At 50.5% G+C, this 25,540-nt stretch overlaps 3 protein-coding genes across 10 annotated transcripts in view; 1 reads left to right on the top strand and 2 right to left on the bottom strand.

Moving 5' to 3' along the window:
* The first annotated feature begins 11,136 nt into the window (after positions 1 to 11,136).
* CHRNE (cholinergic receptor nicotinic epsilon subunit) lies at positions 11,137 to 16,199 on the top strand. Its single transcript, XM_003791281.3, has 12 exons — positions 11,137 to 11,261; positions 11,489 to 11,631; positions 11,761 to 11,805; positions 11,926 to 12,035; positions 12,174 to 12,329; positions 12,627 to 12,727; positions 13,078 to 13,278; positions 13,356 to 13,470; positions 14,762 to 14,876; positions 14,953 to 15,139; positions 15,226 to 15,332; positions 15,430 to 16,199. The coding sequence occupies exons 1-12, from the start codon at positions 11,216 to 11,218 to the stop codon at positions 15,628 to 15,630; spliced, it is 1,527 nt and encodes a 508-aa protein (XP_003791329.1). The 5' UTR covers positions 11,137 to 11,215; the 3' UTR covers positions 15,631 to 16,199.
* CUNH17orf107 (chromosome unknown C17orf107 homolog) lies at positions 13,685 to 14,829 on the bottom strand. Its single transcript, XM_012805982.2, has 3 exons — positions 14,507 to 14,829; positions 14,186 to 14,377; positions 13,685 to 14,088 (listed from the first exon to the last, which is right to left on the bottom strand). Exons 1-3 carry the CDS (start codon positions 14,570 to 14,572, stop codon positions 13,756 to 13,758), a joined length of 591 nt encoding a protein of 196 aa, XP_012661436.1. The 5' UTR covers positions 14,573 to 14,829; the 3' UTR covers positions 13,685 to 13,755.
* MINK1 (misshapen like kinase 1) overlaps positions 16,198 to 25,540 on the bottom strand; it is a 66,057-nt gene continuing 56,714 nt past the window's right edge. For 2 of the 8 annotated variants that reach the window (XM_023514029.1, XM_023514031.1), the window contains exons 13-32: positions 24,534 to 24,650; positions 23,588 to 23,815; positions 23,190 to 23,363; positions 22,605 to 22,865; positions 22,152 to 22,237; positions 21,878 to 21,988; positions 21,628 to 21,740; positions 21,297 to 21,424; positions 20,766 to 20,929; positions 20,280 to 20,385; positions 20,058 to 20,195; positions 19,734 to 19,842; positions 18,959 to 19,126; positions 18,708 to 18,851; positions 18,437 to 18,571; positions 18,155 to 18,255; positions 17,922 to 18,071; positions 17,676 to 17,835; positions 17,426 to 17,565; positions 16,198 to 17,047 (exon numbers count right to left, since the gene is read on the bottom strand). In XM_023514029.1, coding sequence (XP_023369797.1) covers positions 16,964 to 17,047; positions 17,426 to 17,565; positions 17,676 to 17,835; positions 17,922 to 18,071; positions 18,155 to 18,255; positions 18,437 to 18,571; positions 18,708 to 18,851; positions 18,959 to 19,126; positions 19,734 to 19,842; positions 20,058 to 20,195; positions 20,280 to 20,385; positions 20,766 to 20,929; positions 21,297 to 21,424; positions 21,628 to 21,740; positions 21,878 to 21,988; positions 22,152 to 22,237; positions 22,605 to 22,865; positions 23,190 to 23,363; positions 23,588 to 23,815; positions 24,534 to 24,650 — 2,817 coding nt within the window. In that variant the 3' untranslated portion in view covers positions 16,198 to 16,963. The remainder of the gene's footprint in view (positions 17,048 to 17,425; positions 17,566 to 17,675; positions 17,836 to 17,921; positions 18,072 to 18,154; positions 18,256 to 18,436; positions 18,572 to 18,707; positions 18,852 to 18,958; positions 19,127 to 19,733; positions 19,843 to 20,057; positions 20,196 to 20,279; positions 20,386 to 20,765; positions 20,930 to 21,296; positions 21,425 to 21,627; positions 21,741 to 21,877; positions 21,989 to 22,151; positions 22,238 to 22,604; positions 22,866 to 23,189; positions 23,364 to 23,587; positions 23,816 to 24,533; positions 24,651 to 25,540) is intronic. The other 6 variants (XM_003791204.1, XM_023514032.1, XM_023514030.1 and 3 more) reach the window with 5 other exon arrangements.

Here is a 25,540-nt window from a genome sequence, read left to right as displayed (position 1 = left end):
GGAGTTTCATGGAATTAATTGAGAATCAGGATAAGGAGTCTCAGCAGATAGAATGGAGTGTTTCAATCTTGTATTTGTTTGGCAAAGCTACTAATTAAGCTGACACCTTTGGTCTCTTGAACTCTAAACATGGGTACTCTGTCAGTGGGGCTTTGGTGAATTGCTGGCTCTAGATCAACTCTAGGAGGGAAATTGTACTTTGAGCTCTCTAGACTGGATTAGTTACTGTATTATAAATTCCTACAGTACCTTGCCAAAGCTATTGTGATACTTTGTATTAATGTCTGTCTGTCCCTCTCAGGATAGCAGGCACTCAGAAATGTAACACATGCTCTAATGGGTGGAAGCTGCTCCATGGCTTAAGAGAGGATTGAAAACATGAAATAAGATACTTCCTTGGGCTCTTTCTATATGTCTCACATTTCACTTTATAAGCTTTCTTCTAGTGTTATTTTATTATAGTCTTAACAATGATCCTGCCAAAATACTACCTTTACATTTACTGAGAAGATGCCATTTTTAGAGCATGAGCTACCCCTGCTGCCTTGCTCAACAGTGCCAGTCCAGTATGCTTCTGCAGGGGTCATGCTCACTGTTGGGTGCCTTGTTCACTGGTAGCTCCAGTGCCTGACATGGGGCCTATAAATACTTCTTGAATGAATGAAAGAATGAATGTAAGCAGAGTAGGCAGACAACAGTAGAAAAGGGGTCTGTGGTTGAGTAAAAATTCTTTATTGTAATATACTCAAATCCATTAATGTTTCCTTTCACGGTTTGTGATTTTGATAGCTTAATTAAATCCCAGCTGACAGTAAGAAAAATACTCTCCCATACTTTCTTTTCTTTCTTTCTTTCTTTTTTTTTTTTGAGACAGAGTCGCAGTTTGTCACCCTGGGTAGAGTGCTGTGGCGTCACAGCTCACAGCAACCTCCAACTCTTTGGCTTAAGTGAGTCTCTTGCCTCAGTCTCCCAAGTAGCTGGGACTACAGGCGCCTGCCGCAATGCCTGGCTATTTTTTGGCCGTAGTTGTCATTGTCGTTTGGCAGGCTGGATTCAAAACCGCTAACTCCGGTGTATGTGGCTGGCCCCCTAGCCACTCAGCTACAGGTGCCGAGCCTCTCCCACATTTTCTTCTGTTAGCTTTATGGGTTTGCCTTTTGTTTGAAAGTCTTTAATTCACATGGACTTTAGTTCTGTATATGGGGTGAGATAGATATACAGCTTTACTTCTTTCTTCTCCACAAAGTAAGGCAACTACTAACTCTCCTTGCTAATTGAACCTTTTCCCACTGATGTCATGCTACCTTTACCCTATATCAAGCTTCCACATGCACGTGGACTGTGTCTGCACTCACTATTCAGTTTCATTGTTTGTCAGTTACTGACCAGTACTGCATTGTGTTTGTTGTTGTTTGTTTGCTGTGGGTTTTTTTTTTTTTTTTTTGGCGACCGAGTCTCACTATGTTGCTCACAGTAACCTCAAACTCTTGGACTCAAGTGATTCTCTTGCCTCAGCCTTCCAAGTAGCTGGGACTACAGGCTCTGGCCACAATGCCTGGCTATTTTTAGAGACAGGGTCTCACTCTTGCTCAGGCTAGTCTTGAACTACTGAGCTCAAGCAATCCACCCGCCTTGGCCTCCCAGAGTGCTAGGATTACAGGTGTGAGCCACTTCACCCAGCCAAAAGGATTTATTGGAAAGATGCTGAAGTACCTCATTCAATCAAAGGATGTGTTAAACAACTAGCCCGTAGAAGGAATTGAGTCCTTTTTTGTGGTATGTTTTAAGATCTGGTCTGGTGATTCCTTACTCTTTTCTCTTCTTTTTCAAAACTGACATGGTTATTGATGGAGTCATATTGGCATATACATTTTAGAATAATTTTGTCAAGTCCTTAAAAATGTAATTTATTACTTTAGATGGAATTGACATCTTTATAATTGATGTTGACCCATCCAAAAAAATACCTATTGATACTTAACTTTTATGTCCTTTAAGAATTTCAAAGTTTTCTCCATAAAGATGTAGAACGCCTTTTATGAACTTAGTATCTATTTAATTTTCCGCCCCCTACGAGGAGAGATCTTTGATTACCATTTCACCTCTAGCTGGTCTTTGTAAGTGCTTCTTTCTTCTTTGGTTTATTGGAAATTCCTCCTTTTTTTATACATGTAAAGTACCACTTCTTTTTAATAAACAAATGAATAAAAAAACTAGCCTTGGTATAAAACAGTGGTTCTCAACCTGTGGGTCGAGACCCCTTTGTAACAATGAAAATACATTGTGCCATTAGGAAGGTTGAGAACCACTGGTATAAAACAAAGAGAATTTCCTTTTTCAAATTCTTGCTCAATAAAGCCTTTCATCATCTTTAGATGATGGGAATAAAGAAATCGTAATCAAATATGCATTCTCAACATTGAGATCATATGGGGAAAATTAATGTAACTTTGATCACGTATTCCTTTTAAAAATTGGTTTTACATATTCATCAACAGAAAGAATCAAACGAATAGGAAAATAATTAACTATCTTCTTTATGAATTAGTCACATTTGATCAAAATGTAACATGCTGTATAATTTAAATAATACAAAGACTGATTTCCAAAGGCTACTGGTGTGTATGTAGTTGTCCACTGTGTTGCCTTTATTCAAAAGAATAGAACAGAATCATTAATAGGTAACTAACCACCAAAAAACCTAATTTTTGACATCATTAACTTAGAATATATTACTGGCAGGAGAAATATTAATGATAAATAGTTCTAATTTGTAGGTGGGCACCTTGGCTCCTGTTTGTAGTCCTAGATGCTCAGGAGGCTGAAGCAGGAAGATAGCTTTAGGCCAGGAATTTGAGACCAGGCTGGGCTACATAACAAGACTCCCATCTCAAATAAATTAATTAGTTAATTAAAAACCAGTTCTACTTTGACAAAGAATATTTAATGAAGAGTTTTTTCAGGAACCTACTGTAGTATCAAGTGAACTTTTTCTAAGGAAAATATGGAAGGGCAGGCGGTGCCTGTGGCTCAAAGGAGTAGGGTGCTGGCCCCATATGCTGGAGGTGGCGGGTTCAAGCCCAGCCCTGGCCAAAAACTGCAAAAAATAAATAAATGAATAAAATATGGAAGGGCAATTAAAAAGATAAAACCTCCTACAAACTAAAAATTTTACAAAACAGCCTGTGTTAAAAATATGTCCCCCACAATTGTATTAGAAAGAGTAAAAATATGGGATATAGGAATTGCAATTATTTTGTAAAATGGTTATACTTTATACAAATGGATATAGTTGTAACTAATTTTATTTTTTTTTTTTGAGACAGAGTCTTACTATGTTGCCCTCGGTAGAGTGCTGTGATGTCACCTCTCACAGCAACCTCCAACTCTTGGGTTTAAGTGATTCTCTTGCCTCAGCCTCCCAGGTAGCTGGGACTACAGGCACCCGCTACAATGTCCAGCTATTTTTTGTTGCAGTTGTCATTGTTGTTTAGCTGGCCTGGGCTGGGTTTGACCCTGCCAGCCTTAGTGTATGTGGCTGGCGCTGAACCACTGTGCTACAGGTACCCAGCCATATATTTGTAACTAGTAAAGTATAACCCATAGCATCTGACAGCAAACACTCATTGTAATTATTTAAAATGTCCTTAACAATTATAATACAAAGGTCTATGCTCTGTTAGACATCCAGCACGTAATTAAACAGTATGTCTTACTTTTTAAAATAAAGACTTTTGGCCCACCGCAGTGGCTCATGCCTAAAATCCTAGCACTTTGGGAGGTTGAGGTGGGTAGATTGCTTTAAGTCAGGAGTTTGAGACCAGCCTGAGCAAGAGTGAGACCCCCCTGCCTGCAATCTCTACAAAGATATAGAAAAATTATCCAGGCACAGAGGTGCATCCCTGCAGTCCTAGCTACTCCGGAGGCTGAGGCAGGAGGATCCCTTGAGCCCAGGAGTTTGAGGCTGCAGGGAGCTATGATAATGCCACTGCACTCTAGCCAGGGTGATACAGCAAGATTCTCTCAACAAAACTTTATTCCAATGAAAGCTGCTTTACTCAAGAGAGTACATACTGTAAGATTCCAGTAGTTTATGAGAAGTTCTAAAACAGGCAAAACTAATCTCTGATAATAGAAGTCAAATAAACCATTGCTTGGTTGGCAGAAGGGGCTCCAGGGAATTTCTGGTAGGGGTGGTAGTTGGAGGGGTGGTTACATGTGCCAAAACTCATGTAATCGTCCACCTGAGATTGGTGTTATTTCTCTGCATATAAGTTATTACTTGAGTTTTAAAAGTTTTCATTGTTAATTTTTTTGTTCTTATTTTTGTTTGTTCTTTCCTTTTTCTTCCTCCTCCTCCCCCTTTCTCCTCCTCCTCTCCCGCTTCCTCTTCTTTTTTTTTTTGAGACAGAGTTCACTTTGTTTCCTGGGCATGAGGGCAGTAAGTAGCGTGATTGACGCTCACTGGTACCTCAAACTCTTGGGCTCAAGCAATGCTCCTAGCTCAACTTCTCTATAAGGATACACCACTACCCTCCCCCACCCCAACTAATTTTTCTGTTTTTTGTTGAGATGGGGGGGTCTCACCACGTTGCTCAGGCTGGTCTTGAACTACTGTCTTCAAGCAATCCTCCCGCCTCAGCCTCCCAAAGTGCTAAGATTGGAGACACGAGCCATCACGCCTGGCCAGCGCAACATTTTTGAGATTTCTGCATGTTGTGTACAGTTCGTGTTGTTGGGCACAGTGTTCCTTTTAATGCACCAGTATTCTTCTTTTTTTTTTTTTTTAGAGACAGAATCTTACTTTGTCGCCCTCGGTAGAGTAATGTGACATCACAGCTCACAGCAACCTCCAGCTTCTGGCTGGGCTTAGGTGATTCTCCTGCCTCAGCCTGCTGAGTAGCTGGGACTACAGGCGCCCACCACAACACCTGGCTATTTTTTTGTTGCAGTTTGGCCGGGTCTGAGTTCAAACCCGCCACTCTTGGTATATGGGGCCGGCACCCTACTCACTGAGCCACAGGTGCCACCCACCAGTATTCAATTGTGTGTATCTACCACAGTTTATCATTATTCTGTTGATGGGTATTCAGGTTATTTCTAGTTTTTAGTGATTATCCTTAAAGCTGCTATGAATATTTGTAGGCAAATTTCTTGTGGACATGTGTTTTCCTTCCTTTGGATAAATACCTAGGAATTTATTCCTAGGTCATGGGGGAAGTGCATGCTTAACATTATAAGAAACTGCTAGTTTTCCAAAGTGTTTGTCCCTTTTACATTCCTACTTCTTTAAAATTTGACTTTTAACTTTTTGTTTGTTTGTTGTTCTTTAGAGACAGTCTCTCATGTAGCCCAGGCTGGTCTTAAACTCCTGGTCTTAAGTGATCCTCCTGCTTCAGCCTCTTTAGTAGCTTAGATTACAGATGCAACCCACAGTGCCCTTCTCTGAGCTCAAGAGTTCAAGACCAGCAAGAGTGAGACTCCACCTCTGATAAAAATAGAGAAAATTACCTGGGGATTGTGGCCAGCACCTGTAGTCCCAGCTACTTGAGAGGCTGAGGCAGGAGGATTGCTTGAGCCCAAGAGTTTGACGCCATGGCACTCTACCCAGGGTAACAGAGTGAGACTCTGTCTCCAAAAAAAAAAAAAAAAATGAGGAAGACTTGTTCCCCTGATATGACCCAGTCTTTACAATATATTAAGAAAAAAATTAGAGAATAGTAAACACAGTCTGCTGTTTTTTGTGTGCATGCACACACACACACACACACACAGAGTCTTGATGGATTTCAGTCTAGACAGCAGTTCTCAACTGCTTTAAAGGGCCACAGCATTAGAAGGTTGAGAACCACTATTCTAGAAAGGTTTACCCCCCAAAAGGCTACTAATCTTTGGAGAGAGGAACTTTCTAGAAAGAGGAGAGCTTTTAATTTTCATTGTGTCTTTATGCAGCCTTGAATTTTTCTAGAAATGAGTGTATTTTTTTTCAGAAGGATTTTTCTGGTTATTATGTTATGGGATATTTGGGGTTTTCTTTATACTATTTTCTTTCTTAAAAATACTAGTATTTTTAGGCAAAGAAAAGGGGGATTTTTTTTTTTTTTTGAGACAGAGTCTCATTCCAGTGCCCTGGCTAGAGTACAGTGGCATCATCTCAGCTCACTGCAACCTCAAACTCCTGGGTTCAAGTGATCCCTCTGCCTCAGCCTCCCAAGTAGCTGGGACTAATTTTTCTATTTTTGGTTTTGAGTTTCTATTTTCTATTTTGAGACTAGGTCTTGCTCTTGCTCAGGCTGGTCTTGAAATCCTGAGTTCAAGCAATCCACCCACCTCACTTTCCCAGACTGTTAGGATTATAGGCATGAGCTACCTCACCCAGCCAAAAGAGGGAGTTATTGGAAAGATGCTGAGGTACCTCATTTAATCAAAGGATGACAATTAGACAATCAGCCCATAGAAGGAATTGAGCACAGCTTGGCCTCTGGCATTTCAGGGACCAGATCTGGAATGCTGAAGGCCCTTCCTTGCCTCTACTTGTCTTTGTGCATCAACTGCATTCTCTCTTACTCCACGTAAAAGACAAGGAATGAATGAATATAAGCTGCCTCATGCATTGAAATTTCTTGTGGTAGCAGAAAGAGACTGCCTTTCTGAGTTCCTATTTGAGAAAATTCCTATGTAAGGACTTTCTTTGGCCTGGCTTGGGTCAGGGGTCCTCTTCAAGACCAATCAACTCTGGCCAGAAGATGGGGTATCTAAGAGTACCTGGTTGGTCCTAGGGAGTCACACGATTGAAGAACAGTTTTCAGGAGGAGGGAGAGTACTGGAAGATAAAGCACTTGTTTCTTCATTTCTTCTTTCATACATTTGTTCACTAAATAGTTATCAAGCACCTTTATGTGCCAGGCTCTGTGCTATGTGTTGAATGTAAACCAGCAAGGTTTCAGCAGTCAGCTTAGGTTCTGGTGAGGGAAGCCGTCTAGAAATTAGTGCCTACTATATCTCCCTGTCCTGGCTCAGCCAAATCTACTTCTCCCTGTTTACAAAAGAAAGAGCTAGTGTCTGTGTTGAATGCAGAGGTGGCCCTCATCTAACCAGCCTGGGGGTATTTCCACTGTGAAGGCACTGATTGCTAAGACAGCAGCCTGGCAACTTGGCAGCCTGGCAGCTGTGAGCAGCTGCAGCTGTTCCAACTTGCTAGCCAAGAGTCAGTAGGTGAAGGGAATGGCTTCTGGTTGAGCTGAGATCTCTGGATCTAGCTTGTAAGGCAAGACTTACAGGGGGAAAAACATTGTCAGCCCACTAAGTTTCTGTGGAATTTTCATTATAAGAATACAAAACCCAAGCCTGGCAAACAGGCCTGTGCCTGATTCCACCAACTGGGTAGGGAGTCTGAGTCCCTCAGGTGATCCTGTGGGCAAACCAAACTGAGAAAAGATGGGTGGCTCAGCTCTGCACCTAGCACTGGCAGGAATGTGCTTCCGGTGGTGGTGGTGATGCCAAAAGCCTTTCCTGGAGACTTCTCCAGGGGAAGAATATCTGATGTGCTGGGTCTGCAGGAGAATCCATGGGATTCACTGGTTCTGCAAGATCTTCACCTACAAGTTCCATCTCTTTCCAGGGGCTTTGCAGCAAGGGGCTCTCCTGCAGACTGTGATCAATGACTGGGACCAATGGCCCATGCTGCAGTATGTGGATCTAAATAAGGATTTCTACTCAATCTACCCCTACCCCAACCTCCTTCCTGCAGGTTGTCCAAATGTAGTTCTGCCCACTACTGCATTTTGTATGGTATGGGGGGGGGTTTGATGTATTGTTTATATACCATGTACATGATGTCCTGACATGCTTAAACTAAGGATTCAGCCCATCATTTGGAGAATGGATGGAAAGCACACTTTGGTGAAAATGTACTTAGACCAGAGGACACTGGACTCTGGGTTTTGAGTTTTCTTGAAGGGCCTTTGCCACAGTCACTTTTGGAAACAATATTTCAAGTTTCAATCCTGTGGGGAAGATATATAGAAATTTCAGTTGTAGCAGTTAGAATGGGATTTTGACAGGATATTCTGGGAGGTAATTATGTAGGAAACAGGTTGGGTTAGGAGGGGGTTAAAGGCATCAGACTTGTGGCTCATAGGGCCTACCATACCTCACTACCTTGGTAAACGGACAAGTCAGGCCAACTCATGACCCTTTGGTGTCTGTGCCTCCAGCCCTCATGGTATCAGGCAGGTAGTGGCAGGAGCAAAGGTACATTGGCTATATCTGCAGAGAGAAGCCAATAAGTCGATTTGGGACAAAGACCATGGTGAAATGATGCAAAAACTACACAGTCAAAAAGGGACAAATTAGAACAGGCATACTGGTTTAAATTTTCTATTCTTTTCCCAGTTCTGGTGTCACTCACTATTTACAGGTCTTGCCTATTAGATGATAACTCCTTGAGGCCTGTCTTGTCCATCTCCATAACCACAGCCCCTGGCCCATGAGGGGAACCTTGTAGGGGCCCATTAATGTTTGAATAAACACTTGCATTTATCACAACAACTCTCAGCCCAGGCCCTGACCCAGAGGCTGCGGAATAAGCAGCAGCAAAGATTTGAGAGTCAACACACATGCAAAGAGGTAACCTGGGTCAAAGAGATGTTCTCTGGGGGTCTGAACTGGAAAACACGGGCTAAGAAGATAGCTGGCAGTGGGAGTAGAGCCTTCAAGGATTAGTTAGAAATAAAGATAGCAGCTGCATGGACATTTTGGTCTTTGGTGTTCTCACTTCCAACATTAGGAAGGACCTCATAAGTAAAGATAGGAGACCTCCAAATGATGGACATGAGTGTTGTGTGAAATGTACAATGAACCCAGGTATATAGGAGTAATGTAGTTAACTGCTAAGGCGCATGCATTATTGCCAATCTAGTGTGATCTTGGACCTTGACCTGAAGAGTTTTCTTTCATGCATTCAGGACAGTGATAATTGCTTTGCTGGGCTGGTGTAAGAAAGTAAGGTGTAAGACATAAAAAGTTCTTAGTCTACCCTCTCCTTCCCCATGACAAACACCTGGGTAGCTTCTTAAAAATACAGATTTCACAAAGTCTGAAAGCTGCAGATGCTGGTGTGGATTGGAGAGAAGGAAACACTTTTACATTGCTAGTGGGACTGCAAACAAATACAACCTTTTTGGAAGGAAGTTTGGAGAATCCTCAAAGAACTCAAACTTAGACCTCCCCTTTGATCCTGGAATCCCATTACTGGGCATCTACCCAGAAGAAAAAAAATCTTTTATTATAAGGACATTTGCACTAGGTTGTTTATCACAGCTCAATTTACAAACACAAAAATGTGGAAAAAAACCAAATGCCCACCAATTCAGGAATGGAATAACAAGCTGTGGTATATGTATACCACGGAATATTATTCAGCCACTAAAAAAGATGGAGACTCAGCTCGGCGCCTGTAGCTCAGCGCCTAGGGCACCAGCTACATACACCAGAGCTGGTGGGTTCAAATCCAGCCCAGGCCTGCCAAACAACAATGACAACTACAACCAAAAAATAGCCAGGCATTGTGGCAGGTGCCTATAGTCCCAGCTACTTGGGAGGCTGAGGCAAGAGAATCACTTAAGCCCAAGAGTTTGAAGTTTCTGTGAGCTGTGACACCATGACACTCTACTGAGGGTGACATAGTGAGACTCTGTCTCAAAATAAATAAATAAATAAATAATAAAAAAGATGAAGACTATACATCTTTTGTATTAACTTGGATGGAGCTGGAACTCTTCTTAGTAAAGCATCACAAGAATAGAGAAGCAAGAATCCAATGTACTCAATTTTGATATGAGGACAATTGATGACCTAGTACATGGTGGGGTGGGAGAATGGGGTAGTGAAAGAGAGAAGGAGGGAGGGAGTGGAGGGTCACCACATTTGGCACACCTCTTGGGGGAGGAACACCTTTATAAGAGGACTCTGCCTGACAAATGCAATTAGTGTAACCTGGTTCTTTGTACCCTCAATGAATCCCCAACAATAAAAAACAAAAACAAAGAAAAAACAGATTCCAGTCTGAACAACATCTTGTCTCTACAAAAAAGTAGAAATATTAGCCAGCAATGGCAGTGCAAGCCTCCAGCTACTCAGGAGGCTGAGGCAATAGGATCATTTGAGCCCAGGAGTTTGAGGTTATAGCAGTAAGCTATGCTGATGCCACTGCACTCTAGCCTCGGTGACAGAGCAAGACCCTGTCTCAAAAACAAAAACAAAACAAAACAAAAACAAACCAACAACCTCCCCTGAGAAGCCCATATTCCTAGAACTCCATCTTCCTAAATCAGGATTCTTTGGGGATGGAGCCTAGAAATCTTCATTTTAAATAAGCACTCAGGTAATTAATTAGAGTGATTCAAGACTTTGAGAAACACTGAAAGTGTCAATAAAGGGTGTGTGTGTGTTTTGGATTGTGGGGTGGGGGAAGATAGTACTGTCATCTGTGGCCACAAGGTGGCAGCAGAAGAGGCAAGGAGAAACAAGGGCGGCAGGTGTTCATACCCAGAGGGGCTGGCATAGGGAATCATAGGGATCCGCTTGGGGAAGGAAGTGGACCCTGTACTGCAGCCTGATCTCCTCCGCCTGGCAGAATCTCTGGGACTGCCGGCTAATCCACTTTGGCCATTTGTCTTATTCCCAGGTCCTTATAGAGACTGCTTTTTGCCAAACTCTGCCAGCAGGAACTGCATTGGTGTGACTTTGGCTGGGCTGTGTGGGTGATGATAGTGTGCGTTCCACATAGGTGGGAGTCACATCCCTAGGCATGTTCATCAGGCAGAATCACTTGCACAGGGCAGCTTACTCAAAGGATGCCAGTGCATGTTGAAAGCAACGTCCCCATTCCTGCTCCCAGGTTTGTGGGTCCAGGTGCTATTAAAGGCCTGCTCTTCTCATGAGAGGATCAGGTCTGAGGCTGGGGAGCTGGCTGAAGACCAAGCAAAGGATGCTGGGATGGGGTGGGGGCAGGGAGCAGGGAACTCAGGATGGGGCAGCTGCCTCTGGAAGCAGCCAAAATGTCCCCATTTGCAGCAGAGGTGGGAAGAGGATTAGGTGACAGTGCCCTAACCTAGCCCGGAACTAACACCCTCCTCCCCTTCACACACACACCCTGGCCTGCCCCCTCCGATCCTGCCAAAGCTCAGAATAACCCTGAGAATCAGACAGCAGGATGGTGGGGGCTCTGCTTGGTGCCCTGCTCCTCTTGGGGCTTCTTGGTAAGGACAAGGGTCAGGGAAAACAAGTAGACACTGATATAGGACAAGAGAACGAAGACAGACCAAGTAATAGTCTGGGACAAGATATTTGGTCCTTAGGGGCAACAGTTTTGGCTCAGGAGACAGACACAGAAAAAGGCACAACCTCCTAGACCTGTGCAGTCCCAGAGGAAGGGTGCTCCTGCCTCTTTATCTCCAATGCCTCTTCTTTCTTGACCTCATCCCAGGCAGTGGTGAGGGGGAAAATGAGGAACTGCGTCTTTATCACCATCTCTTCGACAACTATGACCGAGGAAGCCGGCCAGTGAAGCAGCCTGAGGATACTGTCACTGTCACCCTCAAGGTCACCCTGACAAATCTCATTTCACTGGTAAGATCTCCCACTCTCGCCCCAAGCCTAAAATCCTACTTCTGGCCCCAACCACTGAGCTCTGTCCTAAAGCTCACTTCTGGCAGCAAAATCCCACTTCAATCATTCCAATCTTCTCCCCACCCCCAGAATGAGAAAGAGGAGACTCTAACCACTAGCATCTGGATTGGAATTGTGAGTCGAAACTGGGGAATGTGTGAAGCCTTGCCCAGGGGACCCCTTTCACTTGAACTCTCCCATGCAGCACCGGGTAGGAGATGCGGGGCCACACATCCTTTGTCCCCTACCCTTTAGGAATGGCAAGATTACCGACTCAACTACAGCAAGAACAACTTTGGGGGCATAGAAACCCTGCGGGTCCCTTCAGGATTTGTATGGCTACCAGAGATTGTGCTGGAAAACAAGTGAGGATGAAGCTGGAGCCTGGCTGGAGGGAAGTTGGCCTGGGGGCGGCTAGGCTGGACTTGGTTGGGACGGGGGAGGGGGGGGTGCTTGGAATACTTGTGGATCTGTGCAGAAGCCCTGTTTTCCCGAGCCCACAGTATTGATGGCCAGTTCGGGGTAGCCTACTACTCTAACGTGCTAATCTACGAGGGCGGTCTCGTGTACTGGTTGCCGCCGGCCATCTACCGCAGTACCTGCACCGTGGAGGTCACCTATTTTCCCTTCGACTGGCAGAACTGCTCACTCATTTTCCGGTGGGAAGAGTTACCCAGGGGCCCCGGATTACGGGAGGGACCTGAGGTAGGGGCGGAGCCAGATGAGGAAAGTGGCATCCCTGAGGCGGGACTTTGCACAGGAGGCAGAGCCAAGCCTTGGAATATGGTGGTTTCCAAACAGGGGTGGAAAGAGAGGCTTGCAGGCTGGGCTTGGATAAAGGCGTGGAGCCTTACTACTCTGCAAGGTCCACACTTCCAGGGCTGGGCCTGAGGCTGGGGCCCAGGTCTGAGCTTCTGGGGTGGGGATGGGGGCGGGGACCCTCTCTGGCTCCGCAGCTCTCAGACGTACAATGCCCAAGAGGTGGAGTTCACCTTTGCGGTGGACAAGAATAACGAGATCATCAACAAGCTCGAGATCGACACTAAGGCCTTTACTGGTGAAGCCCCGCCTGCTTCGAAAAACGCGCTTCTAGACAGGGTCCAGGGGAGGAGACTTGCAGAGTGGGGTTGCTCCAGATAAACGATAGGGGTATCGACTATGGCAACCGGGCTTTTAGCCCCTTCCCTGAAATCACTCTTGACTTTTACTCTAGTCCTCCCTTCTCGCTGGGGGTCTTTCCATACCCTCACCAGGAATGCCCTTTTCTGCCCCCATCCTGATGGCCCATGGCCCAAACAGTCCACCCTGGCCCAGACAGCTGCATCTTCCTCCCTGGCCCGGAGTTACAGGTTTCTGCGGTCAGGTGTGCGGGTCCCAAACAAGTAAACGGCACCTCCTGTCCTGCAGAGAACGGGGAGTGGGCCATTGACTTCTGTCCCGGAGTGATCCGCCACTACAAAGGTATCTCTGCTGACAGCCCTGGGGAAACTGACGTCATCTACACGCTGATCATCCGCAGGAAGCCCCTCTTTTACATCATTAACATCATCGTGCCCTGTGTGCTCATTTCGGGCTTAGTGCTGCTCGCCTACTTCCTGCCGGCGCAGGGTAAGCAGTAGCCCCAACCCTAAACCCGGGTTCGTTCCCGGAAGGAGGGGCCCACTCTTACTGGGTGCTCCTTCCAGCCGGTGGCCAGAAATGCACTGTCTCCATCAACGTCCTGCTCGCTCAGACCGTCTTCTTATTCCTAATAGCCCAGAAAATCCCAGAGACTTCTCTGAGCGTGCCGCTGCTGGGCAGGTGAGGGCGGAGTGGGCCGGCGCTGTGTCCACACAGGGGAGTGGCCAGCAGGGCGTGGCCAGTGTGGAAGGCGGGGCCAAAGTGGCGCCTGGTGTAGGGGCGCCGCGGAACTAAGTGACAGCCGGAGAAGCTTTGGCTGTCTCCTCTCCTCAATGGTCTTTATTTGGACGCGGGGTGGGGCTGGGATGGTGATGGATTTTCCGGTCCACTGTCCTCCGCGCTGCTGCTGGACGCCACCTGGAGGTCTCCTGAGTATCTCTATTGGAGGATGGTCCGGGTCAGTGCCTACCAGGCTCGCAGCCTCTGACCCCCTACTGCACTTCCCCATTCTGAACTCACCGGTTTCCCGGGGATTCTGAGACCCAGCTGCCGTCGCCACAGCTGCAGGAATGAGGCGGACTCCTGCAGGCCCCGTCCACACAGGCATAGCCACACTCCCTGGACGAGGAGCTGGGAGCTCGTGCCCGACAAAGCCCAAGCGTGCAGAGCCCCCTGCCTTACAGCCTGAGCTACCCGGGCTAGTGCTGCACCCGGATCCCCGGCATCTGGGGCTGGGCCCCGGCTGCCATCGCCGCCGTCTAGTCGCCGCGCCTCTTGCTGCAGCCACAGGGCTGAGATCTGGATTGTGGATGCAGGGGTTAGTGAGAGTTCAGAGGCTCCAGCTCCCGCCGCCCTAGCCCCCTTCCTCTACCGACCCCTTCTCTCCCCTCTCCACCTCCAATAAGGTGGCTCCAAAGCTCATGATGCTAGCCGCGGCTTCTCTCAGCACCAGCCCCAGTGTGGGCTTCGGTGCAGGCGACTCCCCTGGCTCCACGGACTTCAGCTCTCCGAACCTCTGCTCCAGATATTCATGGGCTGCGGCCACAGAGAGTTCCAGGGAAGATAGAAGCGGGGGCTGGAGAGCCACCTGGTGAAGCACGGGCAGTAGTGTCAGTTCATAGGACGGGGGTCACGGGTATGGGGGAAGTGCTGAAAACCTACCCAGAGGGTCTCAAGGTGTCGCCGCCCTTGTGCGGGGCCAATGGCGGAGCCTCACCTCCGTGGAGCTGTGGAAGTGGTAGACCCACAATAGGGTGTCCAGGGAGCTGGGGGTCCCCTTCATGGCTGCTACAGGTGGTAGAAGGGGCAGAAGAGCCAGGGAAAGCGTCTGGCCTCGCCGAGGGGGCGCAGCTTGGGGACGTGCTCCAGCTCAGGCGGAGAGAAAGAGTGTTTGTGAGCTCAGAGGACCAGCAGCGCCTTCTGTGGCTAAGGGCGTGGGAGGCTGTGACGTCACACATTCCGGGCTCCCCAGGTACCTTATTTTCGTCATGGTGGTCGCCACGCTGATTGTCATGAATTGCGTCATTGTGCTCAACTTGTCTTTGAGGACGCCCACCACCCATGCCATGTCTTCACGGCTGCGCCACGTAAGCTAGGGGCGGCCCGGCCCCGGGGCAAGAGGAGGGGCTTCGAGCTAATCCCCGCCCTGAACCCCGACCCTAGGTTTTCTTGGAGCTGCTGCCACGCATCCTGGGCTCCGGGTCGCCCTCCGAGGCTCCCCAGGCCGCCTCGCCCCCTAGGCGGGCGTCATCAGTGGGTTTATTGCTCCGCGCGGAGGAGCTGATACTGAAAAAGCCGCGGAGTGAACTCGTGTTTGAGGGGCAGAGACTCCGGCACGGGACCCGGACTGGTGAGTACTTGGACCCGCAAGGCCAACGGGGGCGCCTGCAGCGGGGGAGGCTCCTAATGACCCACCCCCGGTGTTGCCTCTGCCAGCTGCCCTCTGCCAGAGCCTGGGCTCCGCTGCCCCAGAGATCCGCTGCTGTGTGGATGCCGTGAACTTCATGGCTGAGAGCATGCGAGACCAGGAGGCCGCCGGCGAGGTGAAATACGGCAGAGGTCCCTGACTCTTTCCTGGGCCTGCCGCTGGCTCTTGCAGCTGCTCTTTTACGGATTTGGTTTGTGTTATCCCTTCCCCAGGAGGTGTCCGACTGGGTGCGCATGGGGAAGGCTCTTGACAACATCTGCTTCTGGGCTGCTCTGGTGCTCTTCAGCGTGGGCTCCAGCCTCATCTTCCTTGGGGGTTACTTCAACCAAGTGCCTGATCTCCCCTTTCCACCTTGTATCCAACCTGAGCCAGCACCAAATTCAACTTCCCCACCACCTTCCAGTAGGAAATAGATTCTGAAAAAAGCTACTGTCATTGTATTATGATCCTTTCCACTGCTGACATCTGTATGAACTTCCCAAGAGCAATGGTGTGTGCTACCGTGCTTAGGTCTGGCTCCAGGGCAGGGCTCAGCAGAAGGCAGGTGGGCTCTTGGGCACCAATCCTTCAGAAAGTAAGGCCTGCCCTTCATGCAGTCTCGCTGACCTCCCAGCTTTTCTGGAACCTATGAGCTTTCAAGTTACTTAGTCCATTTGATAGCCAAACCAGACAGACCTCTTTGCAGGACTTGCACATAGGGAGGATGGACACAGGAAGTCCTGTCCTTCTCTGGCCTGGCTCTGCTGGAGTGGGTGGGGACCAAATACTCTCAATGCAGGTGGTCCTCAGGCCCAGAGGCCCTACTTCAGTCATCTCTTCTAGCATTTCTTGGCCTACCACCCTACTGCTACCCTACTCCACCCCATTAAGAGTCACTCATTGCTGATCCCATCCTACCCATTTGTTTCATCCCAACTCTGCAGGCTCTCTCTGGTTAGTATCCAGGATTGTGAGAGAAAACAATAAAACAGGGTCTGAAATGGTGGGAGCTGGTTGAATTGTCTTTATTAACAAACGGGATATCCAAGGCCACTACATTGAGGAGGGCGGAGGAAGGAGGAAAAGGGCTACTTGCTGCTCACACTATGTACAGATGCAAGCAAGGGGGGCTGGAGGGGAAAGCATCCTACTCCCTCACTCCAAGGAGGGGCAGAGGCCAAAAGAGGGGATTGGGTTTGGGAAGGGGGAATGTTTTGGCTGGCGGGGTCCCTCCTCCATTCCCTGGGGTTTGGGGGGAGGGGAATCAATAAAGTGCTTTCAGAAAATGAAGAAATGGTCCCTGCCCCTGGAGTGGCTGGTGACCCCCCAAAAACCTAGGGCCCAGTGACCCCCCCCAGGGTCTGGTACATTCAAGGGGGGAGCCGGCTCCCCTGACGTGCAAATAAAGGGGTCCAGGGCCCTGCCCAGTCAGCAGCAGTGGGGTAAGGGGTCCAAGCCCCAGCATTCTCCTCTTAAGTAGAGAAAGGGGGGGAGGGGCTAGGCCCATTTGATTTCTGGTAAGGGGAAGCTGTGTCCCTCCCCAGAAGTTGGGGATGGGCACAGTTTTGGGGAAAGAATATGTTGGGAAGAGGATGGTCACGTGATCACAAAAGCATTGGGGGTCAGAGGTCACGTTCCCAGCAGGCTCCAGTGAATCAAACCAGTAAAAGCAAAAGCCCAGGGAGGGGAATAAAGGAGAGGCCTGGGAAGTCTGGTTGTTGGGGGAGAGCTGGGTCCAGCGTGGGACAGCCCCAGCCCAGGGCCCTGTCACCAGTTCATGATGCAGTTACGGTTCAGAGTCATGAAGTAAACTTGGCTGCTGCCCCCGGAGCGGACTGAGGCAAAAAAGACCTGAATAGGGTAGGAGAAGTCGTCACCAAGGGCTGGGTATCAATTAATTGGGACAAAGAAACTGGGTGAGAGGGAGTGGGGGACAGAGAGAAAAAGAGAGAGAGAGAGATGAACTGTAGAATGAGACCCTCAGAGTACATTCCTCATCCCCATGAAAGCCTGAAATGCCGGGGAAGAGGGTAAACTGCCAGACCCTGGGTGAAAGCATCTGCAGAGTTCTTAAAAATGGAAGGCAAAGGATAGAGGCAGTGACTGCACACTGTATCCCCAGGGTGCCCCCTTTCAGAAAGACTACCACCACACCCTCACCCAGAACCCTGCCTCGGGTCATGAGAGCCAGCACAGCACAGCCCTTTCAAGAGAGAAAGAGCCTCCCACCTTGTCATTCCGCTCACACAGGAACTTGAGCCTCTGGGCTCGTTTGTGCATGAAGACCCCATCCAGATGGCCTGTCTCCACAGAGCGGATCTCAATGGCTTTCTCACCCCAGCCCATAATCTGGTTGGAGCAAATGTAGGCTGTGGAGACAAGGCAGTTGAGGGCTGAGTAGATGCAGCCCAGCCCCTGTCCCAAGCTGCTCTCCTGGGCCACCTCAGGCATACAGCTCTGAGGGCGTCAACTTACTTACCCACAGAGGTGGGCATCTCTCCCCACTGCAGCACCACATCTTTGATGATCCGCCCATATGTGTTGACATAGACTCCCTCATCTTCATAGCATAGCAGCATCTCCATGCCGTCAGTGTTGGGGAGGAAGATGATGGCATGAGGCGTGATCTGGCTCTGGATCTGAGGGAAAGAAGGTATGCTGGAGCCCCCACATCTGGTGCCCAGCCTGGCTGCTCCCAGCCTTCTTGCATCTCCACTCAGCTCACATGCACAGGGATATAGATGTCATAGCTATTCCCCGAGTCGACATCTACAGCGTGGAAGCCAGCACTGGAGCCATAAATGACCTTGAGACGCTGTCCCTCCTCTACGGTCAGGTCAACCAGCAGAGGGCGGTGAGGAAGGTCAGCGAAGGACTGTGGAGGAGAGAAGGGCTCAGCACACGGAAAGGAGCTGGCTGGGCCTTGGGGCAGAGTTGGTAGGCTGAGGGTGAGATTACCTTGAAGGCCATGAATTTGTGGTAGGGTTTGGGGGCCCAGGCATATACCTCCACAGAGTTCTTCAGGGCAATGACCAGGAACTTAATACGCTCATATTTCACTGGGGAAAGGAGAGAAGATGGATGCCAAGGCTTCCCTTCTGGGGTTGCCGGCCCCTCCTGCCAGTTGTCACCACACTAGCCCATCCCATGCCATGAGTCTCTGGCTTTAGGCTTTTCTTAGCCATTTGGCCCAGGATTGTTTCTCTCTTCTCATAAATAAGCATGCCCTGGCATCCTCACCAACTCGGTAGTGCCCACAGCCCTCCATGTCCCCCACGGTCGTCCAGCCCTGCTTCTTCTCCACTTCTGGGTCATTGTGCAGAATCTTGTTTCGGAGCCAAGACAGGTAATACACCCGCAGTTTGTTCCTTTTCCCTGAGGAAAAGACACACCACATACTCTCATCCTCATCTGAGGTCCAGCTGTTGGACCAAGGCTTCCCTCCTCCCAGGGGAGACAGTGATAGAAACCCAAGGAGCTGAGTCCTGTCCCCCCTACTCTGCTTGCCTACCTGAGATGGTGATGAGCAGGTTGAGCCCCTCCAGCACATCCATTTGCTGGAAGCGTCGCCGCCCAATGAGTCCATATACCTTTCCCTGCCCGCTTCGGTCTAGCAGCATCAGCCCATTCTCCGTGCCCACCAGCAGGTTGACCCCTGCAACAGGAGCCCTTTGGCAGGTCAGAAGCCAAGCCAGGGACTCACCTGACCAGGAGAGCACAACAGCATGGCAGACCCCCATCAGCATCCTAGCCCCAGCTTACCCCAAAGGGCTGCACAGAGGATCTCAGAATTGAATCGTTTCTTGTACTTGCGAATCTCAGGAGTTTCATTGTGGGCCCGGGTGTTGGTGGGGTTCACATTGACCACAGAGCCCTTCCTCACGTCGTACTGTAGCTGATCAAGACGAGTGCCCTCTCCACCCACTAGGGCTGCCAGAAGAGGAAGAAGAGGGAGGATGGGTTGTAGCCCTGTTACCCCTACGTGTGGCCTTGGTGCCTCAAAAGGGAGGGGAAAGACTGGAGAACAGAGGAGGTACAAGGAAGATGCAACAGAGCTCTGGACTCCAAGTCAAAGGCCTGGCTCAAGTCCTAGTTCTGTCACTATTTTTTTTTTTTTTTTGAGACAGAGTCTCACTTTGTTATCCTCAGTCGAGTGCCGTGGCATCACAGCTCACAGCACCCTCCAACTATTGGGCTCAAGTGATTCTCTTGCCTCAGCCTCCCAAGTAGCTGGGACTACAGGCGCCTACCACAATGCCCAGCTATTTTTTTGTTGCAGATGTTTAGCTAGCCCAGGCTGGGTTTGAACCCACCACCTTTGTTATATGTGGCTGGTGCTGTAACCACTGTGCTATGTCACTTACTAGTTTTAAACCTTTGCCCAGGTCCCTTGGCCTTTCTGAGCATTTTTCCTCTTTTGCCCAGGGATCTCAAAAGCCCTGCACTTTGGAAAGCTGCATCCTCAGAGGACCACCTGTTCCCCTCCAGGCTACCTCTGGACTTCAGCCTCATAGCAGATCTGTCTTGCCATCCTCACCTGTGATGGGGATGGTGTCCCCACTGCCTCCAGGCTGGTAGATCCCTAGATCCACAAACATCGTGAACGAACTCTTGCCAGGGGCTTTTACTAGCCCACGAGATTGGTACTGTAGGGGGGGGGGGCAGCAGTCAGGCAAATCAGTGCAACCCCAGCCAATGGTGCTGCCCTGCTCTTGTTCCCAGGCCCCACTTCCCCCACTGGAATCTCTGGCTATGCAGTTCAAAGTGCTCTGTCCCCTCCCCCGTACTGCAGTGATCCAGCCCCCTATTTCCTGAACATTGCCAGGTTCTTCTCTCACAGACCTGCATCCAGCCTACTTACATCATTTCCTCCATCCTTTGAAGGTGGGCTTTGACCTTTGCTGTTTTCAGTGGGTGAGTGGCTGGGCTGGACCACATCAGGCAGGTTTGGGTAACCATTGCTGTCAGCATGCAGCAAGCTCCGCTCCTCTTCAGGGGTCTATAGGACAGAGGGAAAGGTCACCACTGGGGCCAAGAAGGACATACACAGGGCACTGGGCATTGGTGGGGGAGGCCCACTCACACGCTGGACCACCATGGTGCCGCCCCCGTATGGGGGCTGGGTCCCAGGGATCTCCTCAATATCATGGACCACCATGGTGCTGACGCTGTCTGTGTCTCCATCACTGCTGTGGGAGAGAGGAAGGTATGGCCCATCTAGGTCCCGCCTGTCACACAAGTGCCACAAGAAGCAGATAGACAGAGACTAGAGCTTTCAGCCTGTATTCAAAATATGACCTGCTTGGTCTTCACTGAACAGCCCCACTCTGCTCCACTGTTAAGTGGGCCCTACATGGCACAAAGGCCAGGGGCAGAGAGGCACCTGAAAAGGCTCATCCACAACAGGACAGTAGGAGAGACAGGACACCAGCACCCTTGCCCCATTTTCTAGAGATGAGGACCTGCTTTCCTTCAGACTTGCCTGTGGCCCTGTCCCCTCCCCTGCCCACATTCCTCCTCTCCCTGGGCCTCTGAGCAGCAAGAATCCACCCCCAGGATGCCCCCATACCGGGCCCCTGGGGTGTCTCTGCTCCCCTCTGATGGCTCGCCATCACCTTCCTCCTCATCCTCTTCACTGCTTTCCACTTCCTCACTGGATGACGAGTAGTCCATGGCCTTCTTAGGAGGCCGAGGGGCTTCATCCAGGGTCCGCTCTTTCAGTAACACGAAATCCTGCAGGGGAGGAGATATATGAGGGGAAGGCAGAAGGTGAGCTCTGGCGGGGTGGTACAAACGAGAGGAGACCAGGCAGGGTAGCAGGAGAGGGCTCCCACAAGCAGGCCCCACCTCACTAACCTCACCGATTGCTCGCTTATAGCTCTGGGAGGGGCCGCAGGCAAGAAAGGCAGCCAGAGAGGCAGGAGAGAGGTTGGAAAGGTTAGTGGTGTGAGAAGTGCCAGCCCTGTGATCCCCATAGTTCTCAGATTAGTGGGGCCCTGCCCTAGCTCCCAGCTCCCCAGGGGCTGTAGAGGCTCCAGGTTCAGCCCCTAAGCCCCCAAACAGGACAAAGCAGGGCCACGCCTGCCACCATGTGACTCACTGCGGGCCGGCCTGGCCGTGAGCGGTGGTCATCAGGCTTGGCTTTGTTCCCAGGGGAGAGCACTGGGGAGCTATCCAGTTTGGAGGAGGCTGGATATAGTAAGGCAGGAGAAGAGAGGTCACTGATACCTGAACGGGGGGTAGCCGCAAACCCACACCTCAGTTGACTACCTTTGGCCCTGAACCCCAGAGCTCAATGCCACATTCCATGCCTGCCCAGGTCCTCCCTGGCCCTCCAGCTGTCCTGGTCCAAAGCCACCAAAGGCAGGGTCCATCCTGATCAAGACCATGGCCAGACCCAGACTAGGCTGCCCCGGCCCTGGATTACATACCTCCCACACGGTTTCGCTCCAGTGAGCCAGCCTGAGGAAGGTGCCCATGAGAGGCCGGGAGGACACTGTCTGAGCGCTCCCAGCCAGGGTCGCTCCTCCTGAGGTCGGGGTTACTGAGAGGGGAGCAGAGCCAGGGTCAGGGAACACATTGCTCCCCTCCCTGGGCATCACACTGCACTGCAGAGGGAGCCATCACCAGGGAAGCAAGTGGGAGAAGTGAGGTGGGCATGAGTGGGGAACACCCCATTACCTAGAGGCGTTGGGCGGGCCAGGGGGCTGAGCAGGGGGCCCTGGAGGCTTGGGGGTGCCCCGCTCTGCCCGCCTTTGCAGATAGATTTGCCAGGCGGAGTTGCTGCGAGGTCTGTGGAGCGAGCACAGGGGATGCCGGCGGGGCGGGGGGTGGGGGGAGCTAGGGTGATTGGATTGGGGCTTACCCACCCCTAAGTGGGTAATCTGGTCAAGTTCTCCATTATCCACCCAACCCCAACTCCCTAGTCTTCCCCTAGACCCCAGCCAGGCATTACCTTGCTCGGACAGCCTGGGCTGGCCGGGACCCTCCGGCCCCACTGGTGTTAAGGGCAGTGGCGATAGATGAGGTCCTCTGAGGCACCTGTGGAGCAGAGGAGAGGGGTCACCGTGCCACAGGCCAGCATTGTGCCAGGCAGTCCCCTACAACTCTGAGAGGTGTGTCCCCTATCTTTATGGGTGAGAAAACTGAGAGGCCTGGAGAGTTAATAAATATGCTTGAGATCTTGAAGTAGAAATGGCAAAGCTGGGATCCTAACCCAGAAAGTCTGCCCCATAGTGCTCTTGAAATATCCTGGCCATTTCTCCATCCTCAGGTTGAAGACACCTTAGCTTCTCCTTCACTTCCCAGGCTGAATGCCATCTCTACCTCCTCCACTCCTCTATTCTCCCTCCTTGTCCTCTTGTTATTATTTCTCCATTTTTCCCTAGAACCATAGGGCTATCCTTACCTTGGGTGGGGCCTCGTTGTCTGGCCGGACCCAGGCTGGGGGGTTTGGGCTGGGGCCAGGCCCTTCAGAAGTGGGGTCTGAATTCTGGCGGATGACAGCTCCCCGGGCACTGGGAGTGGCAGCAGGTGTGGGGATGGCAGGATCAGGGTCGTGAGAGGCTGGGAAGGCAGCCAGGTTTCGGGTGGGCTGGTCCTGCAGGGACTGGGATCGGGGTACAGGTGCTGCATATGGCTTCAGTGGGACCCGGTGTGCTACCAGGCTCTGCAGGGAGAGACCAGGGAGGGTGGGCTGCCCACTCCGTGGCAATATCCCCACCCATAAGTCTGGGTCTGAGCTGGGAAAGGCTATTACATGCCCCTTCCTCCATCAAAGAACAGAAGGTTTCTAAAGCCTGAGAACAGGCAGGACAAAACAAACACATGCAGCAGCAAGTAGTAACTGTCTCTGCCTGTGCATCCTGCAGTCCATGATCCTGGCTAAGAACTGAGCGAATGTGTGTGTGGTATGTGGACACACGTGTGTACCTGTGCTCTGAGTGAAGCTCTCTGTGTCTTCAAGTTAAGATAGAAATGGGAAGAAACTCACCTTGTGTGGTCCCTCCTGGGGCTCCACTGGCCTCTGCATAGGAGGAGTTTGGGAAAGAGGTCCTGGGGGTCCAGGGGAGGCCTGGGGGATGGAGGGCTCAGGCCCTGTGCTGCTTGGCTTGGTCTTGGCCAAGGGAGAGTTCTGCTGCTTATTCATCCTTGTTCTCTCTTCTACCTGTGATGCAAAATGATGTCAAGCTGGCCAGCTGTCTCCTCCCTGTTCCCAAAATTTAGGCCCCCACCTGCTCTAACCACTCTAGTCCTGTAGCCTGTGCTATGTGTCACTTTCCCCTTCTCAGTGCCTGCTACTGAGAAACAACTGCTTTTTGCAACTCTCTAGGACTTGGGCAATGAGACTGGGAAGATGGAGTGTTAGGAGACAAAGGAGGCAGCAAGTACCTCTCGAGCCCACGCTGGCTTGTCAGCGGGATTAATGCCCCGACCATAATGATACAGGGGCTTCCTTTCCCCAGGCAGGATCTGCTGCTGCTGCTGTTTCTGAAGCTGCTGCTGCTGCTGCTGCTGTTGCTGCTGCTGTAGGGACTTGAGGTAGGCGTGCTCCTGCTGCAGTTGCCTCTGGAGACGTTCTGACTGCCGCTGCTCCTCCAGCTGCTTCCGCTTGTATTCCTGGGTCCAAGGGTAGGGAGAGAGGCTCAGCAGGGTGTGGCCCTGGTTGTCAGAGCAGGCATGCCCTTTCTTTTCTCCAACTGCCTAGAGAGGAGATGTCTTCCCTTGATGCCTTGGGTGAATCCCTTCCCTTGATGTGTTCCCATCCCAATCCAGCAAAGCAGCTCTGGAAAGCATCTGCCCAGAGGACGCTGAGGGACCCCGTTACCAGCAGCAGGGCCTGTTCCTGGAGCAGCTGTTGCTGAAGGATCTCGAGCTGTCGCTGCTCCTCCTCTAGCCTGTGACGGATATATTCCTGGGGGGTGGGGGTGGGGTGGGGGAAAGGGCAGGGAGAGAGGAAGAGGCAGAGGAGGGGCAGCAGCAGCGAGTTGGAGTTGGAAGAGGGCAGGGGAGCAGGGAAAGTAAGAGAGGGCAGCAGGATGAGCCCCAAGGGGCAGTGTGGCCCATGGGTAAGCCCAGGAGGAAGCGGAGTGGGGGCCGGGTGGGGGCAGTGAGGGAAGGGCAGAGACGGAATGAGATACAGAGACAGGAGGGCGGGGAGCCAGGGTAGGGGTAGAAGGGTAGGAGAAAACAGAGAGAAAGAGTGAAGCTAGAAAAGATAGGAGGAATCTGGGAGTGGGGAGAGAAGGGAAGGGCACTGGGGAGCAGGGAGGCAGGCGGCAGGCGAAGGAGCCGGCGGGCGGCCAGGAGTGTGTGGTGCGCCGCCCGGGAAGGGTACCTGCTCTCGCTCCGCCTGCCGCCGCTCCTCCTCCCGCCGCAGCGCCTGCATGTCCTCTAGCCGCCGCTGCTGCTCCTTCTCCTGCAGCTTTCGCTGCTCCCGCTCCCGCCGCTGTTGCTGTGGGGAGAGGCAGGTGGGCTTAGGGTCTGTCCCAGCTACTGCCACAGCACCGAGGGGTAGGGGGACAGAGCCCACAGGGCATACTTGGAGTAGCTGTGAGCATGAGTATAGAGGCCGCAAGGCTGACTGCTGCCCTTCGAGTGGGCTCAATAGGACAATATCTTCCCTTACCCATGCCCCCTCAAACAACAAAACCAAGGGCTTACAAACACCGCCAACACTCCTGGCCTCAAATCTTCTCCACTAGAGTCTGAGAAGAGTGGGCTGTAGTGATACCATCTGGTCACAAGAGGGCACCAGGTGCCCGCACACAGAAAGCATCCTTCTGATTTAATGAGAAGATCAAGGAGTAAACCTAACCCTAACTCCTCTAGAGCCAGGTTGAACTTGACTTTCATGATCTTTCTAACCAAATAGTCTAGACACTGTTAATAATAAAAAAAATAAAATGTTAAGCTCAAGCTCTAAGGGGGCCTTGTATTTTCACACTTGCGGGAACTTGTACCTATTTCTGTGATGCTGACAGGCCTTCTCCAGGAAAGCTTTGTCAGACATGATTTTTTATTATTGATTATGATTATTATTACCCTGCTATCAAAACACTATATATTTTTTTTCTTTTTTTTGAGACAGTCTCACTTTGACTCCCTTGGTAGAGTGCTGTGGTATCATAGACCACAGCAAGCTCAAACTCTTGGGCTCAAGTAATCTTCTTGCTTCAGCCTCCTGGGTAGCTGGGACTATAGACGCCTGCCATAATGCCCAGTTATTTTTAGAGAAAAGGTCTGGCTAGCTCAGGCTGGTTTCAAACTTGTGAGCTTAGGCAATCCACCTGCCTTGGCCTCCCAGAGTGTTAGGATTATAGGCATGAGCCACTGCTCTGGCTT

This window comes from Otolemur garnettii, unplaced genomic scaffold, assembly GCF_000181295.1.
Source record: "Otolemur garnettii isolate 467f Iridium unplaced genomic scaffold, OtoGar3 scaffold00046, whole genome shotgun sequence".
Lineage (NCBI taxonomy): Eukaryota > Metazoa > Chordata > Mammalia > Primates > Galagidae > Otolemur > Otolemur garnettii.
Note: the sequence above shows the minus strand (reverse complement) of the source record. Positions and strands in the feature narration are given on the sequence as shown.